Source organism: Condylura cristata, unplaced genomic scaffold (genome assembly GCF_000260355.1).
Source record: "Condylura cristata isolate star-nosed mole 26May11 unplaced genomic scaffold, ConCri1.0 scaffold00007, whole genome shotgun sequence".
In the NCBI taxonomy this organism is placed as follows: domain Eukaryota; kingdom Metazoa; phylum Chordata; class Mammalia; order Eulipotyphla; family Talpidae; genus Condylura; species Condylura cristata.
Window position 1 is genome coordinate 26316618 of NW_004567108.1, and position 20298 is coordinate 26336915.

A 20298-nucleotide genomic window follows, 5' to 3' on the forward strand; every position below is an offset into this window, starting at 1 on the left:
TAACTAATCACAAATTTTATCAAACTCAAAATTTCTCTGGACTGTACCCCAGTTCTGTATGCACAAATAAATAAATCTTTTTTTTTTTTTTTTAAAGAATGGAGTTATTGACCTTGAAGCACAGGAATGAAAAAACATATTTTGATAGCCTATTAATTGTCAGGCGTGGTCTCTTGTGACTAGTTCTAAGGGAAAGTGATTTACGAAGCAGAAAATTTCAGTGACAATGAGTCACTGAAAACTTCTTTTGTGAAAGGATCAGAACAAGTTTCCTGCTACCTTCTGGCCCAGTGAAATTCAAATTCCACCACTGACATGGTACACTTTCCTTCTGAAAGGGAACAACTTATTATACAAAGTCATTTAGCTTTCTTCACCCTTCTGAGTTTTATATGTAAACTCTTAGGTATGGCATTATGGCCATAGGCACTGTGCTAACTGTACATAATAAACTACAACACTCTGTCTCTTACTATTTATCACAACTTTACAAACTAGGCTGAGCAGTTTACTGCTCTCTCTGTGTGGTTTCTACCTGGGTTAGTACCTATAAGAAAGGTGCTTCTCTCATATGTCTGGAGTTAGAATGGGGATGCCTGAAGTAACCGGCATCTAATCCCATGGCCACACCACATGATTACCTTGGGTCAGATTGTATTTTCAGGTTAATTGGCCTTTTTGGTGCCTGGCTTCCAAGAGAAAGGAGGTTGTAGTTTCTAGTCCTCTTAATGTACACCCATTTTCTCATTTTATATTCTGTATAAATCTTATTGTATATTGACCCAAACAAGTCCAAAATCAGTTCAGATTTTTAAAGGGAGGGAAAACAGACTCTATAGTTTTATGTGAAGAGTAGCATACAAATAAGGGCAGGGAAATAATACATGGCAGCCATGTCTGGAGAAGACAGTGGATAGTGTGTTGCATTTACCAGGAGTGCTGTCCTTTTCCTATGGATTTTTGTTTCCTTGAAGGCTATTTGAACATTTTTTTTTAAATGTTAGTAGTAAAAATGACACTCAAATTTTGAATCAATAAGGAGTGAGACTTTGTAATATTCATTATAATGATTTTTCTATGATTTTTATGATAGCAATGGAATCTTGAGTTATATTATTGTTCTTCAATCTAAGTATGAAGAAATGGGGATTGGAACAAATTGAAGAATTCATCCTCAAATAAGTTCCTGAATAGAGAAGTGGTGATGACAGTACTAGAAGATTTCAAATACCTTACACCTATCTTATACATGGTTATTTAGATCAAGCCACCTACACATCTTTATATATCACATTGAAATGTGCGAATGGAAATTTATAAGAAAGGGATTTGTAATCACGTGACTACGCCTCCTCTTTTTATTCAAATGAAATTTTCTTCTCTGATCCATGAATCATTCTTCAATAAAAACTGGAAGATGAATCAGAATGAAGTCAGTAAATTTTAATGAGCCTAAAAGGAGAGACAAGCTTATCACTGCTAGAGATCAAAACCAAGCCCTAAATTTATAAGCTTTAAAAAAAAAAATTAGTGCTTGAGACATTGAAATTTAATTCAGGGAACTGACTCATTTTTTTTGTACGCCACTATTGGGAAAAGGCGGCCAGTGAATCTCAAAAACCACTGATCTTTGAAATTGTTGTTCATAGCAGTCAGGCAGCAAAAAGGCCAGAGAAGCCAAATTGTCATCTCTGAAGAGGACTACATTCAGAAATGGTCATTCTGGGGACTACATTACTGCATATATTTTATTCACTAGTAGCTATTTCTGTTCCTTCTCTTATTTGGATCTCAAGTTCATTTGAACTCTGAAATTAAGGGATATCAGAAATGAAGGAGTCTTTCAAAATAGTGCGAAGGGACTGATACTTAGCAGTCATAGCCAACAGACAAGTACTGATATAGTGCTCATTGCTCCTGCTGTCAGGCATATCTAATCAGCACAGATGAATGGTTAATACAGAGAACAGTTCCATAGAAATATGATGATTCCAGACCTAATAAAATGATTGCTGTAAGTTTTTCAGGTATTCAAGTAGATCTGATGTCAGCATTAACTAATCACAAATTTTATCAAACTCAAAATTTGAAGGTAAATAATCAAATCATTTAGCTATTAAAAACAAAAAATAGCTTGGCTATAAGGAAACTATACATTAACCCTTCCTTCATATAACCATCCTACTAATAGCCAAAAGTGAATCACAAACAAAAAAACCCTTGACAATGTTTGACCAAAATCCTTCATTTTAAGCATAATTTGAAAAATTAGGAATTTGTGCTTTTGTAAGAAAGCCTTCATTATTTGATTTTCTATTTTGGTATTTACTTGAGACAATATTTCTCACAGTACTATCTATTGTAACTTCAAATGACCTTCTAGTTTATAAAAGCAAGACAAATATAGCTAAATTATTAACTTTACCTAAGACACAACAGAGTTAATTTTGCATGCATGGAATTGCAGAAAACTAAGCTAGATTGGTTTGATATGAACTACAGCAGCAAAATGCTCAGGTACTGAGTGAACACGGGAGTGAAAAGCAAAGGTTTCTTGGCAGAAGCAGAGTAGAGGCTGGATAGCAATCTGTATTTCTCCTGATGCAGAGGTTCTCATGGTATTTGGCTGTGATACTAATATCATGGAGTTGGAACTCCTAAATGCATTTGTATCATGTATAACAATATCAAATAACAAAAGCAAAGCAAAGGTGCTCACTATCCAACTTTTCAAAAATGCAGAAAAGGAACATTCAAAATAACTTTATATTTTGTTACAAAATTTTCAGCATTCTCTTTCTCAGTTTTTTACAATGTAGATATTGTATGTAATTAACTCTTCATTCTTTAATTTGGAAAAATATCAAGCACTGCTTGCTTAAGTAATTTTTATTTTCCACTCCCTATATGGATATTTTCTTCTGGCAATCTAATATACCTCTTGGCTTTGTCTTTATATTTTCTTTTTTTCATGTTTCCTTGGTGAGTTCCTCTATCCCTCGCTTCAGATATTATCCACTAATTTTCTCCTCTCCATCCTGTATCTCCAAGATACTTTAAAATGTATAAGTTTATATATTTTTATGCTAATAAACATGTCTTCCTTTACACAAGGAATTTGTCATCAAATATTTTCTTTAGAGGGCCACATATGTTAGGTTTTGCAGGCCACATAGACTCTTACAACATGCACTCAACTCTGAGTTGTGAAAACAGCTATAGAATAGATGCAAATAAGTGGCAGTTGTTAGAGTCCCCCAAAATTTACTACTAAAACAGGTTTCTGCAATCACTCTGGATAACAGTTTGGCTGTTCCTCAAAATGTTGAACATAAAGCCTCCAGCAATTTTACTTCTAAGAGCAATGAAAACAAATGTCAATACATGAACTTGTACGTGAATATTCACAGAAGCATTATTAACAGTCAAAGATTAAAACAATTCAAATACCCATTGTATTCATACAATAGAATATTATTTAGCAATAAAAAGGAACTAAGTATTGAAAAGTACTATAACATGAACTTTGAAAACATTATGCTAAGTGAAAGATGCCAGACCAAAAAAAAACCCAACAAAACCCTACATCATCTATGAATCTATTATAGGAAGTATGCAGAATTGACAACTCTATATTAAGAGAAAGTTGATCAGTAGTTACCTAGGGCTTGGGAAGCAAAGAATAGTAGTGACAGCTAGCTAGTTGGTATGAGGCTTCTTTTTGCAATGATGAAAATGCTTTAAAATTAGATTAGACTGCTATACAACTATAGAAAAATGCTAATTACCATTAAACTGTACAATTTGAACAGATGAGCTGTTTAAATTTTCTCTTGATGAAGCTGTTAAGAAAACAGATTAAAATGGAAAATAAGCAGGGGAGTAGCCTGAAGGGTCATCATTTATAACTGTAACTTCGTATTTCAAGTATCCTAACATATTCAGTTATTTGTATTTTATTTTATTTAAATTGCTTTTCTGGATTGAATTAATTTTCCTTGTTGATTTTGAGGGCTATCTTGGTTATTTTCCTTTCGGGATTTGGAACTATTATTTTGAGCAGCAAGCATTTGTTTCTTTGCATCTGTTTTTCTGTGCATCCCTCTGGCCATCTTTTCTTGTCTGATGGTTTGTGGTTGCCTTCACTTAGTCCTCCTATGACTTCTCCCAAAAACGAACAGTTGATGTTGGGGTCACCTGTCCCTATTTGATGCATGGATATGTCACATCCAGTCTGTGAACTTCAGGGGCTTGGCCCAGATACTTAATGAAATGCTTTTTTGTTTTCCCCATAGACCCTGAGCTTCCTGAAAGCCAAATCACAGGCTACCATAACAGCTGTTTCTCAGACTTCTTTCATGCTGGTGCTATTGTTTCAGTTTACTTGCCGCTGGTAGTACATTTTAATTCTCAATTTCCCCACCACAGGGATTATGACGCTTGTTTGTGTATCTAGAAGACACAACTTCGATGTCTCTGTCCCAGTTACCAGCTTGAGCTCCTATTCTACTTCTCATTCCAGAAACGTGTGTTATCTTTTTGGTGTTCTCTTGTATCTTGTCTTTAACTACAGTGTATGGGGCAGGAAAGTGGGTAGAACATGAATGGAGAGTGCCATTCTGACTGAGTCTCTTTCAAGAAAATGCAATTTTAGCAGAAAGTTTCAGAGTATCAGATGCTGCATAGTAGAATAGAAAATTTTTTTCCTGTAAGTTTTCAAGGTACATGGAGCATAGTGAAGTGGAGAAGAGTTACAACTGGTTGTAAATATAAAAGAACAGATGAGGGGACAAATCTGAACACATAATTTGAGGAATCCTAGAAAGCAAGTCCTAATGATGTAACTTTCAAAGGGACATCCAAACAAGTCAATAAAATTCTCTAATTTCTACTTTTGATGCTGTAATAGACTGTTCTTGCTATTATATTTAGCTTGATTGTTCATTGCTAAAGATTTTGGGTGCATCAAGTGTTATTAAAATATTAATTTATTCAAGAACTATTTATCATATTACTACAATTCACAAAACACACTGCAAAGCCCTGGTGACACAGATATGAATAATAAATGTTTCTTATAATAATAAGGAATTCATCATTTATTAAGGAAACACAAAGTTACCATTTCACTGTAAGATAAATGCTATAAAGGCTATAGGCACAACATGATTTAAAAGTAAAGTGAAGGGGTAAAGGAATGAGTAATTTCTATTTGGTGTGGTTCTAGAAAGCTTTACAGAAGAAATACCACCTTGGAGGCTTCACAATTTCTATGAGTGAGCAGTTATCTTGATGAACTAGGGACTAGGGGAACTTATTTGCGTTATCCAGCATACCATTTTAACGTGGACTACAGATTTAGTGTGGACAACTTTGAGGAGCTAACAAGGAAAGGGGGAGAAGTCCCACTTCCCCGTCTTATCCACATTTCCTCATTTCGCTTACTAAGCACATGGGTTTTCATCTACTTAGGACGAGCAGTTCAAAGCAGAGGGTTCCTTGGATAAGCAAACATGACAGTGCCAGGCAATTTTAGGAAACAGTAAACTGACTGGCGTAGGCAGAATGCAAGATAAATAGTAACTCACTTGGAGAAGAAAAGATGGCCTACCTGTCATACAAATTGTATTGTATTATAGACTAAAGAGGATGGACTTTTCTTTGGACAATGAAAGACTTTCTGAATGCCTTAATGATGGAGTGAGAGGATCTATTTTGACAAGTTTTTGAAATATAGACATCTGGGACAATGAAAAAGAGGAAAAAGACTAGAACTAGTGACCAGTCAGGAAAACACTGTATGAGGCCAAGTATGAGATAATGACTATTAGATTGACTTGTCATGTAGCCAAGAGAATTAGAAATTCACACTTCTTTCAAGAAGTTTGAAATGCTACAAAAGAACAGTACTTCTATTAATATTTTTTTAGAAGATTTATTTGTGCATATAGAACTGGGGTACAGGCCAGAGGCTCAGGGGTGGTAAGAAGCTTCACCAGAGACAGAGTGGGGAGCAGAACAGGTAGATCTACGAATTACACTGCTGAGGGGAGCAGCGGGCGGGTCAGGAGAGGTGTGCCGCGCCATGTGGTCACCTCCAGGGCAGGGGGGAATCGAACTCATATGGAAGTGGCTTTAAATTCTCAGTGCTGTGTTTTAACCCGCTGTGCCACCAGGGAGGGCCACTTCTATTAATATTTATCTTTGCAAGAGATTTTTCTAGTTGAGTACAAGTATGCTGGAGTTTTAACATTAAGCTTAATGCTTGAGGGTATTGTTTTATTTACAGTATTCCCGATGGTCAAGTGGCACAGGGATAATTTAAGCATGAAAAGCATTAACTGACGAGGTCAGGCCCTATCACTGTTAGGTGACATGTAAACACTAGCGCTTTTATATTATAGAGGAAACAAAACAATATTTTGTGGGAGAAATAAACTTCAAATGAGAGTATGTATTTTTAATAAAATGAATCCCAAGTTGAATAAAAGCATATATTCTAAATAAATTCTATGTTCCATGAAAAAACTGAACCTCTCCAGTGAATACTGTTTTTTTTTAATGGAAGAGTTTAAGATTAAACAATCTTAAATACTATTTCTGACAACAAAATAATTGCATGCTAAATGGGAATAGAGAAGAGCTAGTTAGATACAGCTAGCTTAACGACCCCATAAACTAATACGAAACAGACCCTATTTGCACAAATAGGAAAAATGGTTTTGCATCTTCCCTGATCTAGTACTGGAACTAGAAGGTTTTCTTACAATAGAGTGGCTGCTTTTATTTTCCTGTAAAGGACAATATCTGCTGAGCCCATAATAATGTATTAGATAATCTTCTAGGGACTTTACATGTGGGATGTTTTTTAAATTCTGAAGAACAATGAAAATGTAAAGAAACCCTCTGATTCATTTGACTTCATATTCTAATAGTCAAAACCCCCCCAACCCCTTATTTGACTGCTCAAGAGGGACCTCCCCCATTCATAAGATTCTCCCTAATATCCCAGTCACCGACTACATTTTAGAGTTTTCTGTATGTAAGTATGTGACTATTGTTTCCAGTCAAGAAAATTCCTAACAGACTCTAATCTAACAACAAAAATAAGAATCAGATCATAAAAACCTGTGCTAAGTATGATTCAAAGGGAAAAAATGAGCTGCAGTAAAAGCCAATTTAGGCTGGAACGACCTGCACTGTTAAGTAACCAGACATGTGTAGCCACTTATGAAACTGTCTGATCACATATGTTTTTAAACATCTGTCAGCACAATCAGAACTTCACATGCAAAACAGAGCACTCACAAGTGTTATGGAGATATGTTTGCGATGAAGTGAGTAGATTTCACAGTGAACACAGGGTGTTAATGCTTTAGTTGAAGAAAGCCTGGGGAAGGAGCTCCCAAAGACTGTGAGTCATTTACTTGAACATGAAGTTTTGGTAAAGATTTCTTATTTATTTATGCATATAAGAACTGGGGTATAGGCCAGAGGTGCCGGGGGTGACAGAGTGGGGAGCCGAAAAGGCAGATGTACTAAAATAAACTGCTGAGGGGAGCAGTGGGAGAGACAGGAGGGGTCTGCTGAACCATGTGGGTCAGCTCCCTGGCCGGGGATCAAATTCGTGCTGCAGTGGCTGCAGATCGCTTTACAGTGTAAAGACTCAAGCCTTTGTGCCACGAGAGAGGCCTGAATATTAATGTTTTAAGGACATAACTACAACTAGCAATCAAGCCTACAGTGCCCTGAAGAAATAGAGGTCAGGAAGTAGTAAAATGCAGGAGAAATTAGAAAATTACAGCTTAATTTATGGCTTCAGAACTGAAGCTAAGTTCGTCACTAAGTTGTGACGAAAAATATTCAGTGACATTTCCCAATCCCAAAGTTCCTATCTCTCAAGTGGAAATACAAACCTGCAGCATTTGTTCTTCCTCTGAAGACATCATCATACGCTTTCCACTGGGGCTTCATCTGGTAGGCGTGGATGAACACCACAAACACCACCACCAAGCACATTAAAGGAGCAAGGGCTGCTGTGAACAGAGCTGCGTAGATGTTTGGAATGAAACACCTGGAAGAGAGAGGAACAGCTAAGACACTGTGTTTCTAATTTGTAATTTCAGAAAGTCTTGGATCACTGCTTTGTATTAGCTCTTGGGATCTACATGTTGACAGATTTTTGGTTTGGCAATGGAAAGCCTTGTTTGAGTAGAGGCTACACAATTCAATCTAACCCACAGCTCCACAAAGGTTCCATGAGACACTAATCTCCTGAGAGGCTCAGAAAACACCAAAAAGTTTTGGCCAAATACATTCAAGAAGGGCACACTTGCTTTTCAATCTCCATCTTCTTTGCTCATGCGTCCACATTTCTTGGGGAATGCATGAGAGAAGGTATTGTTTAAGATAAATTTGAAGATTCTCAAGGTCAACTCTGATTCTTCACAATTGTTTTTGAGGAGACAATTTTTGTCATTCTTATACATTTTCCCAGAAAACATTCATTTTAATCCCAAATATGATTTTTCATTTAGGAGCTATGCTGCACAATTCTATCTATAATTACTGTGTGATTTTAGAACAATGAGGTCCAAGGTAAACAGGCATTATTTATTTTGGGAATGTGTAAATTCTACAGAAAATTATTTTGGAGATGTAGTAGGAAATTTTAATTCACGGGTCATACAATACTCTTGTTTTTTACATAAAGTGGGGGACTCACAAATAATTTCTTAAATATCTGAAACTGTTACTGAAGTATTACTAAAAGGTTATACTACCCTCAACTTACAAGGTTATCATACTTTCTTAATTACAAGAAAATGTAATAGTGAGTGTTCCTTTTCAAATATTTCTCCCCAACTTAAGAATCTGAAACATATCTGTAAACCTAGACTGCACTATCACCACATAGAATGATCCTGAATAAAACTCAGGGCATAAACTGTTTAGGCCTCATGCCGGCAAGCACAGGACATGTTCAGTATGGACTTGGGCAGATGGAGAGTCCTGCAGCCCTTGGTGGTTTCTTCAGGCTTTCAGGCTCTCAAGGAACTAGGTTGGTATGCAGGAGGCAGGCACAGGCTTGGCTGGGGTGGAGCTGGGAGGCAGCTAACAAGCCTTCCAGTCCCCCAGAACCCGTAGCTTTCTCTGGGTTCTCTCTCACGCGTCCGCTCATGGTCTCACCTCTTCTGCAGTCAGGCCGCTTCTCACTGCCCCCTCTGCCGCTGCTTTTAGCCCACCCCTAATCTCAGGTGTGCACACTCCCGCATGCCCACACCCACCCTCCAGGCATCCACAATCAGGCCCACGGGGCCATGCCCAAGCTCCCAAGCTCCTCCTGCATCAACACGATCAAGGCCGCAGGTGACAGCCACAGAAGCATAAAAAACCTGATTAATTCATTTACCCTATAGGAGGTAACGTCAATATTCAAAATGTAGGTAGTCAAGGGAAACACACACTATTAAATTTGGGAAAACAGTGCCTTAGTTTTATATTTTAAAAGAGACACATTATTTAAAGCCTTGCTCAGGAACTAGTTCTAATTAACATGATCTACTAAATGTATTCCTCATGTAAGCAAGAAGTATTTCCACAAATATTTCAATACACACTCTGTATCTGCAAAGCTATGTCAAAATGATATTCCCTGACTTGGAGGAATAAATTTGGATGGCATGAAGCCTGAATCCCTTCCTGTGTACTTATCTGTATATGGCCACTATCTTCCAGGTAAAATGCACATGATTAGATATAACAGGCAGTCATTAATGACCTTGAATGTTTTTCTGATTTAAACTAGTGGTCATGGCTGCTAACTCAGTTTTATGTGCATTGGCTTTAGCCAATTTCCTTTTGTTTCCATCCAGATTTTATATTCACTGACATAGACTGCCCTATGATGCTTAGGCAGAGACTGATAAAGGGACAGTCTTCACTGCTCATTTCATCTTAAAAATGTCACCACAGGGCCCTCCCTGGTGGCGCAGCAGGTTAAAGCACTGCACTAAGAAGCTTAAGCCACTTTCTCATGAGTTCGATCCCTGCCTGCCCCGGAGGAGATCCACATGGCGTGGCAGACCTCTCCTGACCCGCCTGCTGCTCCCCTCAGCAGTGTACTTCGTCGATCTGCCTGTTCTGCTCCCTGCTCTGTCCCTGGTGAATCCTCTCACCCTCCGCATTTCTGGCCTGAACCCTAGTTCTGTATGAATAAATAAATAAATCTTTAAAAAAAAAGTCATCATAATTGAAATTCAAGCATCAAAATGGGGCTAATTAGTGAATCGGTTGTGAGTTGCTCTAGGAGTAGGAAACATTTTGTACATCGTGCTACAGTGTAGATCTGACTCTCCCAACAACCACACTTTCCAGTGGCTGAACACACGTGGTTTTCACTTCTCTATTTAAAGTGTCTCCCCCCAAATTTCCTTTCACTTTAGAAGACAAACTTTGGGAGCAGAATCCCAACTAATGGTGCACCATTCTGGTTAAAAAATAAACTGAAATGTGGACCTCTAGCAATTAGAATTAACCAGTCATGTCAGCGGTGGCATTGTGGAAGGGACTGGAGTTTACTCCTAACACACCTCCTTTGCAGTTCTCCCAGCTGGTAGGATGAAGTCTTGGCCATCCTCGCTTATTCTTTCAGAAAGCAGAGCAGGAAAACGAACCTATCCTGAAGTTACCTCTTTTCCATTCTGTTTCTTCACAGTCCTACAAAACAGTCCTCTCAAAAGTCGAGCCCCAAATGGCCAGATCATTAACAAAGCATTGACTCCATAGCACACTGAACGTGTCGGCAACCCCTCTTGAGTTCCTCGCTAGCTCAGTCCTACAGGGCCCTCCCCGTGTCCACTCTTGAGGACATCTCTGTCTCCCTCCAATAAAAACTATGTGCCTCCACTCTTAGGGATTAGAGGCCCAGGTGACTCTTCTGAAAACCTATTATATGCAAATGAGACAGGTTCACAAGGGTAACCCACTCATGTCACTCAGCCCTACTCATATCACTCAGCCCATGAAAAGCAGCTAGGTGTGTCTCTCCCCATCCCCAAGTTACATCTCACCTATGAATACCTTAGTTGCTTTATATGCTCCTCACTTAACCATTCTTTGGCAACAGTGAGGCATTATTTAATTTCCTGAACCATATTATCTGAATAAGATTTTTAACTGGTGTAGAATAAAACTTTTGACATATATTTTAAAGACCCCAAGATAAATGAACTATTTTCTACCATAAAATAATAAAAGCCATGCCAATCAGAATTTCCTTCAGACTAAGTAAAATGTGCAATCCACCCAGGTAGTTGGAGGATTGGATCGAGTTCATGTGAAGTGAGAGTTAGGAAACTGTGACTATCATGTTAGGAATAGTTTCTGAAATAGGTTGGGAACAAATTCTTGGAAAAACTGAATGTAATGTAAGAAATGAGTCGACTGAACATGCATACAAGGCTGTGGAAGCAGTTGATTAACGTGCTGGCAACTATTGCTTCAAGAATAGATCTGGCAGTTACCAGAAAAGGAAACAAAGGACATGTGGATTTGTTTTCACTAAATGGGAGAGGAAAGTGTGTTCTTGTAATTACCAGCTCATCTGACTTCCAAGTACTCTGGTGACCCTGCTCTCATTTGGTGCTGAATACTCGTTTGGGTTCTTGTAATCACATGAGTAGTTTTTGCTGTTCTCTTTGAAACATTCACGAGTAAATTTTCTTTCTTATTATATTCACAGACATTCCTAATTTATTTTCAAATTCTGTCAGTGCTTCATCCTCCTGTCTATTTTCAGTCAGCTGAAACAAGCAGAGGCTGTTTCATTACCTTCAGTTTTTCCTCTTCCAAGTCTACCCAGGGAGTAATTGCAAAACTTTATGTCACTTTCTAATTTAGAAAGATTATTACCTCCCCTAGGTAGTACTTTATACTTGGGAAGTATTTGCACTTGCATTACCTAACTTGATTTTGAAAAGTTTTATGTGGTTGGCATGGGGTATTTTGGTTTCTTTACTCCTAGATGCAAGCAGCTCAAGAAAGGCTCAGAAGAAAAAAAGTTTAGAAGAGACACGGCCCCCACTTATAACTGCTGAAAATATTGGAGAGGGCACTTGGGAACTCCCTGTACTTGTGACTGTGATTTGAGCAGATTTAAATTATATTTAAAGAACGAGTTGACCTTGTTTAACTGGAGGACTTGAAGAAATACAGGCAACTGATATCTGGATTACATCTGGATTATATAGGATGACAAGGACCTAAGTAATGAAAGAATAATGCCTGCTTCCATGCTCTTTTTTGCAAGTACTTCTCAGTAAGACACTGATCACAGCTATGATTCACAGACTTCTGTGCCAACCGCCCTAAAATTTATCTTAAGATTTCTTTGATGATGGCATCTACATCTATGGCTATATTTATTGCTTTACCCAATATTTTCTTCTCCACATGGAAACTCATGGTGATGGCATATTTGATCTGGAGAGTAAAGGAGATGATGTGGTAGATTGCTTTTATAAAATTTACATACAGCTGAATCAATAATTGATCCTTTATTATAAACTGATTTTTTTTGGGGTAGAACAAAACAATGTATCTTTTCCCTGAATCCTTTTAGTTGAAGATTAAGATATTTTTTATTATGTAGATGCTTAATCATTTATAAATTAAATCTAAGTCAGTATGTATGATCCAATGTTCCTTTCTTTTTGCCCAATTTACTTTCTTTCCAGAGATGTTTTATTTAGTACTTTTTTACTCACTTGTAAATTTATCTATGTAAGTATACCTGTATTTCTGTATATGTATATATTTTAAACTATGATTATTATTTATTTTTACACCACTGTTACAGGTTCAACCTATACAAATATGTTGTCACACTACACCAATTACCAAACTACTGATAATCTTCCACCTTTGTTCCCATCACGCTCCATTCAGGTCGCCTCAGTTCTGTAATAAGATTTCAGAGGTTCCTCTTGGCTTAGTTTTTTTTTTTTTCTGTTCCTTTACTTTGTTTTTCATATTGCACATGAGTGAAATCAACTGGTATTTGTCTTTCTCCTTGCAACTTATTTCGTTTACCATAATCCCCTACAGTTTCATCTGTGCTGTCACAAATAGCAAGAATTTGTCTTTTTTAAAGAATAGTTGAGTAGTTTTCTATTGTGTATATGTCTCACTTTTTCTTTACCTACTCATGGGTTGTTGCTTCTGTTTCCAAGGTTGTTTCTATAATCTGGCTATTATAAACAATGTTGCAGTGAGTGCATATATCTTACTGAATTAGTGTTTTTGCATTTTCATGTAGCTAACTAGGAGTAGAAATGATGAAACAGATGGTAGTCCTATTTTTAATATTTTGTGAAACTTCCATACTGTTTTACATAAAGGCTGGACTATTCTACATCCCCACCAAAAGTGTATGCAGGTTCCTACTTCTATATTCCCTCAACAACAGGTCTTGTTTCTGGTCTTCCTGATAAAAGCAACTCTCAAAGATGTTAGGTGATATCTCATGGGTTTTGATTTACATTTCTCTGATCATACCGGATGATGAATAGTTTTTCTTGTGCCTATTAGAGAGGTATTCTGCCAATTTTTTTGATGAGTTAATTTTTTGTTGAGCTGCATCATTTCCTTTTAGATTTTGAATAATAGCATCTTGTCTTTTGTTTAATAATGATTTCTTTTGTTGTGCAGCTTCTTAATGTAGCCCCATTTGTTTATATTTGCTTTTGTTTCCCTTGCCACTGTAGTTGAGTCTTCTAAAACACTCTGAAGTCTATATCATGGTTGCTTTACCTACATTTTTCTTTGTATTTTATAGTTTTAAGTCTTGAATAAATTTTGTGTATGGTGTGAGATAATGATCTAGTCTAACTCTATTGATTGTGGCTGTCCAAGTTTCCTGGCAGCATCTGCTTTTTTATATTATTTTTTAAAATTACAGTAACACTGGTTTACAACATTGTGTATGATTTACAGTTGTAGGATCACCTCCTTCAGGTTTTGTTATCACATCACACCCACCACTAATGCATCCATCATCCTCCACCACAGTAACTGTTGGCACCTTTTGTTAAACAGGTTTTCCTTTCTTCATTGTATGTTCTTGACTTCTTTGTCATAAACTAGCTCTCCATATAAGTGTGAGTTTATTTCTAAGCTCTCTATTGATATGTGTGTCTGTTTTTATCACAATACCACACTGTTTTGATTACTATTGCTTTTCAATATAATTTGAAATCTGGGAGCATAACCACTCTCTTTTTAGATTGGTTTGAATGTTCAGAGTCTTTTGTATATCCAACAATTTTCAAAAATATGTGTGTTATATCCTTGAAAAAGTTATTAGAATTTTGATAAGGATTGCTTTGGGTAAAATGTCCATTTTTAACAATGTTAATTTTCTCTACCCATTTTCTGATGTTTTCTATTTCTTTTAACAGTGTCTTACAGTTTTATTGGTGTAGGTTTTCCATCTCCTTTGTTAAGTTTATTTCTAGTTATTTAATTCTTTTTTTGATGAGATTATAAATGGGATGATTTTCTTGATTTCTTTTTCTTCTAGTCTACTGTTTAAACACAGATGACACAATAGACTTTTCTATGTTGATTTTGTAGTTTCACACTTCACTAGACTGCTTGTTTCTAATTGTTATCATCTTATGTGCAAACAGTGATAGATAATTTCTTTTTTCCATTTTGGATTTTTTTATTCTTATCTTTCACATAATTGCTCTAGCTTCATCTTTCAAAACTGTGTAAAAAGTAGGGGTGAGAGTGACATACTTGTATTGTAACTGATATTAGAGAAACATTTCTCAGTTTTCCACCATTGAATATGATGTTCACTAAACGTTGTCAAATACAGACTTCATTATATTGAAGTGTGTCTCTATCACCACTCCCCCATGAGATTTTTTTAAATCATAAATGGATCTTGTCAAATGCTTTCACTGTATTTATTAATTACATGAACTTTTCATTTTGTTAATGTGTCTGGTGCATAATATTAATCAATCTGTATATATTACAAATTATTATGGTGCAAATTAATCAATTTGCAAATGCTGAACCATCTTTGTATCCTTGGAATACATTCCACTTGGTCATGGCTTATGAACCTTCTAATACATTGTTTAATTCAGTTTGTCAATATTTTGCAGCAAATATTTGCATCTATGTTCATCAGATATATTGGTCTATAATTCCCTTATTTGGTGATATTCTGGTCTGCTTTGGGGATTACAGTAATGTTGGCTTCATAAAATGTATTTGGAAGTGTTTCCCCTTTTTCTATTTTGTGGAAGAATTGTTTTAGAAAATTTTATTATTTAAAAAATTCATTTATTTTTTAAATTGAGTTAATATTAGGATATCACCCCTCCTCCAATCAGTTATTACCAATGTAGTGCACCCACCACTAACTCACCCATATTCTATCATTACAGATCATTGTGCTTCTATCCTTCTTTGTTCCTTCTTCTTCCATGTTCCCTCCCACACCTTGATGCTTCAGTCCTATAATCATCTATCAAGAGTTACTTCTTAAGATTGTCTTTACCTGACTTTAAGTTTAGTTTCTTTCTATTCTATATTATTAGTGACACCACCTGGTATTTATCTTTCCCTTCACAAGTGGCATAAGTTTACCTTTTTTGATCAATGAGAAACATTGCATGGTGTCTATATACCACATATTCTTAATCTACTCATTTGTCTTGAGGCAATTAGGTTGTTTCCATAATTTAGCTATAGTAAACAGTCTTTCAGTAAACACAGGAGTGCAAATTTTCTTTCAAATTAGTGTTCTTGAATTTTTTGGTAGATGCCCAGGAGTGGGCATTTTTAATGTTTTGAGACACCTCCATAAAGTTTTCTATAAAGGCTGGACCCATTTACATTCCCACTTGCAGTGTAGGGATCCTCATTAGCATTTGTTCCTGGTCTTTTCCATATAAGCCATTCTCACAGGTATGAGATGGCCTCTCATTCAGCTATAGTTTAGTCCAAATCTCAGCAGGTTGCCTGATAGTAACTTCCCCTAAGACCCTAGCAAAATGCCCAGAAAGCCATGGGCTTGGACCACAGGCAGATATTGTAAGAAATTTTAGACTGTGTAGTGGTTAAGTTATCCAAATATCTTCCATACCCAAGTCAGATACAGGGTGGTGCTTCCTGGGAATGCCTACCTCAGCAGCAGCCCCAGATGCCATTAGGTTAGCAACTACCTAGTACTATTGGCACTTGCTGGCTGGTGATAGATATGGAGATCAGAGAAGCCCAGGGGGTCTGAATCATGTTGGAGGATACCTTTTGGGACTATTTAAACTAGAGGTCTGCAGAATAGCCAGGGTTCTTTTGGGGTGTGAGCTCTTACTGGTCTATAGTAGACTAAGAATGAAGGAAAGTCCTGGGTTCGTGTGGGAAAGGGTGGTGTCTTTTGGGACTGTGTTCTGTGTTGCTAACTGCTCAGTCATAGTATTCCTCAAAGTACATGGTGTTCACCTGTCTTTGGTGGGATAGTAGCTCAGGAAAGTCCCAGGAGTCCAGGTGGAAGATAGGTACTTTTTGAGATGTTTGAAGCTGTCTAGATAAGTCAGATCCATGCCAAACCAGCTGCCAGTTTTCCTTATAGTAAGTGGATCTTGCCCAACTGTAGTGGGCTGGAAGCCAAGAGGAAGTAGGGTGGATTTTATAATTGGTAGAAGTTGAGCCTTGGCCACCAAGAACAAGTTTCTCTGCTTTTTCTAGGGGCGTGGGGATAGTCCTATGTCCACCACTCTAGGCACTGCTAATTTGCCAGGATTCAAAGTCTGACCAGGATCCCTCACTTCAGGAGGGGTTCCGGGGCAGGTGGGTTTTCCCCACCTTTGTGCCTTCAACACATCTGGGCCATTTTCAGCCTGTTTCTGCCTCCTGCAGGGCAATTAGCATTGGCAGCTGCTATCTGTTTTGCCACTGTGGCATTTGCAGTTCTTTCCTCCCTCTCCTAACTCTACCAAGGTTACTTATTTTTCAGCCACCCACCCTTAATATTCAGATACATAGGTAAGCCTCTGGTGGACGATAAGTTGATAGGAGAAGTGACATGTATGATCCATTTTCTGGACACTGATGACATTTCCCAGACTGGGCTTACTCCACTGTTCTCTGGGTGTGACTTGCATGTATATGGAAGTATTTTCTTTTGCATTCAATATAACTAGAGTGGCTAACAAAAACACTTTGAGCACATTACTTTTCTCAAATAAGTAATTTGTTTATGAAGAGATCATAATAAAAGAGAAAATAATAGCTAGGACTTAACCAGCTGCAAGGTAGGAAAACATAATCTTCTATCCTACTATAGTGCATAATGTGGCTTTTATGTCAAGGGAAATCAACAGAATTCTAAAATGTTTTTTCTCTGAATTAGAAATTTTAAAGAAAAACAGTACTAATATACTGTAGTAAGCTCTATAAAGTAAAATTGATATTAGGATAATACATGAACTTAGAGAGGAAGGAGGAGAACTGGGTAGTTTTTTAAATTGAATTGACTGGATATGAAAATTATCTTAAGTATTATTACCACTAATTCCTCTACCACCACTAATAATAATTCTGGCAGTGATCATTTACTATGTGCCAAGCATGAAAAACAATGCTTATGTTATCACACATAAATAGCACAACAATTCCACTTACTTCATTGGACACAGGGAAAAATGGCACCGAAACAGTGTAAGGCAAATTGATAGCAGCACATAGTATAAACAGGCACATTCGCCTTCACACCACCTCTGTAATTCTAAAATTATTTCCATCATTCTAGCAAAGACATTATTAGAGTTAGTGGAAAACATGCCAGAGTAATCCTGGGGAAACTGGCTATAATATCTTTTTCGGTGTTTCTCCTAGTGCTCTGTATAATCAGACCCTTAAGAAATCTTTACTGCTTTAATTGATTTTTAATAGTTTTTGCAAACCAGTCGTGATAAAGCAGGCTTAGAAAACCCTGTATTTCATGTGTGCACTGTTAAATCAAAATCCAACCAATACTGGAAGTTTAGTTGTTATCAGATACACTGCTGGACAAGGAAAAGCATAAAAAAGTGCCTAAGGCATGTTCCTTCCTGTTCAGCAGATTATATTCGGGGCCATCCTTGGTGGTACAACAGGTTAAAACCATTGCCAGCCGCAGAGGCCTCTGGCCTGTACTCCAGTTATGAATGCATAAATACATTTAAAAAAAAAAAGCACAGCATTTTAGAATACAGTGTTCCTCTAACATGATATTATTCTATCAGTACCATCAGCACAGACAGCTTGTGGACATAGAAACTCTTAACCCCCCCATCATCAAACTCCTGAAATTGCATTTTAACAAGCTCTCCAGCTCTCCAGGTGTTTCATGTACACACTAATGTTTGAGAAATGTTCTTCTAGTACGCTAGTGGGGCAACAGTTGTTTCATGTGATGAACAAATTAATTTTTACGTTTTGGGCAGTGAAGTCAGTAACTATGTAATCCTAAGGACAATCACAGTCAGACATTTCATGACACACAATGGCCACAGCCGTCTAAAGCCAGAAAGAAAAGAAAAGCACAAATGGCAAGAAGGATAAAGAAGCAGAGCTATCATTTTAAGAGCCCTGGGATAAGCAACCGGAGCATTGTGATTGTGCTCCGAGAGCTAGCACTGATCTGCAGAGTGGTAGAATGAAATGGAAAGGGGAGTGCTGGGCTGTGGTGGGTGTGAATGACAAGTTCTGCTACATCAAAACAAGGCTCGAAGGAATATGGCTTGTATGATTGCAATAGACATATCCCATAATTACCCAGGGAAAGGGGATCTCAGGTACCACATATCTCTGTCCCCACAGCCTCAGCCATGGATGATTAGCTCTGAGGTAAAGGCGTCTGAAATGAAGATAGCATTTTTCTGGCTTGCCCCAAACTTATAATTTGGTGACTCTGCTCTAAAAGTTAGGCTGAGTCAACCGAGCATTTTGCTCTTGAGCATTTGAGATAGAGTGTTGCCAATCCATGGTGTGCACTAAAGTTATTGTAAATGCAGAGCACTCGATTGGAGTAAAAACAATGAATATGCAGCTGACCCTTGAACAACATGGCTGTTAAGGATGCCAGCTGCCTTGAAGTTTACAGTCTGAGCATAACTTTTAACTCTTCCCCCAACTAACTATGAAGAACCTGCTTTTGACCAGAAGCTTTACCAATAATAGAGTGAATTAACACATATTTCACCTATACTATCTGTTATAAATATTTTTATTATAGTCTTTTTTTTTATTGTGGTACATGGCTTACAGCACTGTATATGATTCAAAGAAAGAAGTTTATAGCCCTTCAGTTGTATTTTATTAAGTCACAAGCTCCACCATGGGATAGTTCTCATACAGTACATTCTCACTACAAGGTAAGCTGAAGAAAAATAAATGTATTAAGAAAGTCATAAGGAGGGCCTTCTGGTGGTGCTATCAAACTCCTGGCAGCCACTACAGCACCAGCTGGCTCCCCAGACAGGGAGCTGACCCACCTGATGCGGCAGACCTCTCCTGTCTCACCCACTGATCCCCTCCACAGTGTATTTCAATAAATCTGCCTGTTCTGCTCCCCACTGTCCAGTGAATCCTCTCAGCCCTTGCCCCTCTGGCCTGCACCCCAGTTCTCATATGCATAAATAAATCTTTAAAAGTTATAAGGAAAAGCAAATAATTTTGCAGTGCTCTAATGCACTTACTGATATCGTAAGATTATGTTGTATGTTTATAATTAAAGTCCACATAAAAGTGGACCTGAGGAGTGTCAACCTGTGTTGTCAAGAGTTATACAGATGATACAGACAGGGGGAGGGCGAGTGGGTGAGAGCATTCAGATGCGCCCCGGAACAAAAACGAGAGACACATGGCCCTGAGGGGTGACAATGAAATCTGGGTTTCTGATATTCTAGTCCCAGACCCTTTGGAGCCCGTGTAGACCTCGTTTTTTGCTTTTGAATGTCCACAAGAATGCCTGTAATTCTATAGCCCCAAACTATGTGAAGTACTGTTAGTGTCCATAATTCAAACAGAGCTGGTGAGTGAGTGTTAAGCAGGGAAAGAACAGTGAATACAATTTCTTTTAAAAATTAAGATTGTGGGCCCTCCCTGGTGGCCCAGCGGGTTAAAGCACAGCACTAAGAAGCTAAAGCCACGTCTGCATGAGTTCGATCCCCGCCTACCCCGGTGGAGATCCACATGGCGTGGCAGACCTCTCCTGACCCGCCCGCTGCTCCCCTC

General features: G+C 37.7%; 1 protein-coding gene across 1 annotated transcript in view; it reads right to left on the reverse strand.

The window, feature by feature from the left end:
• The window catches only part of ADGRV1 (adhesion G protein-coupled receptor V1), a 402490-nt gene that overhangs the window by 77192 nt on the left and 305000 nt on the right, over positions 1-20298 (reverse strand). The window contains exon 84 of the mRNA XM_004678139.1: positions 7917-8074. Coding sequence (XP_004678196.1) covers positions 7917-8074 — 158 coding nt within the window. The remainder of the gene's footprint in view (positions 1-7916; positions 8075-20298) is intronic.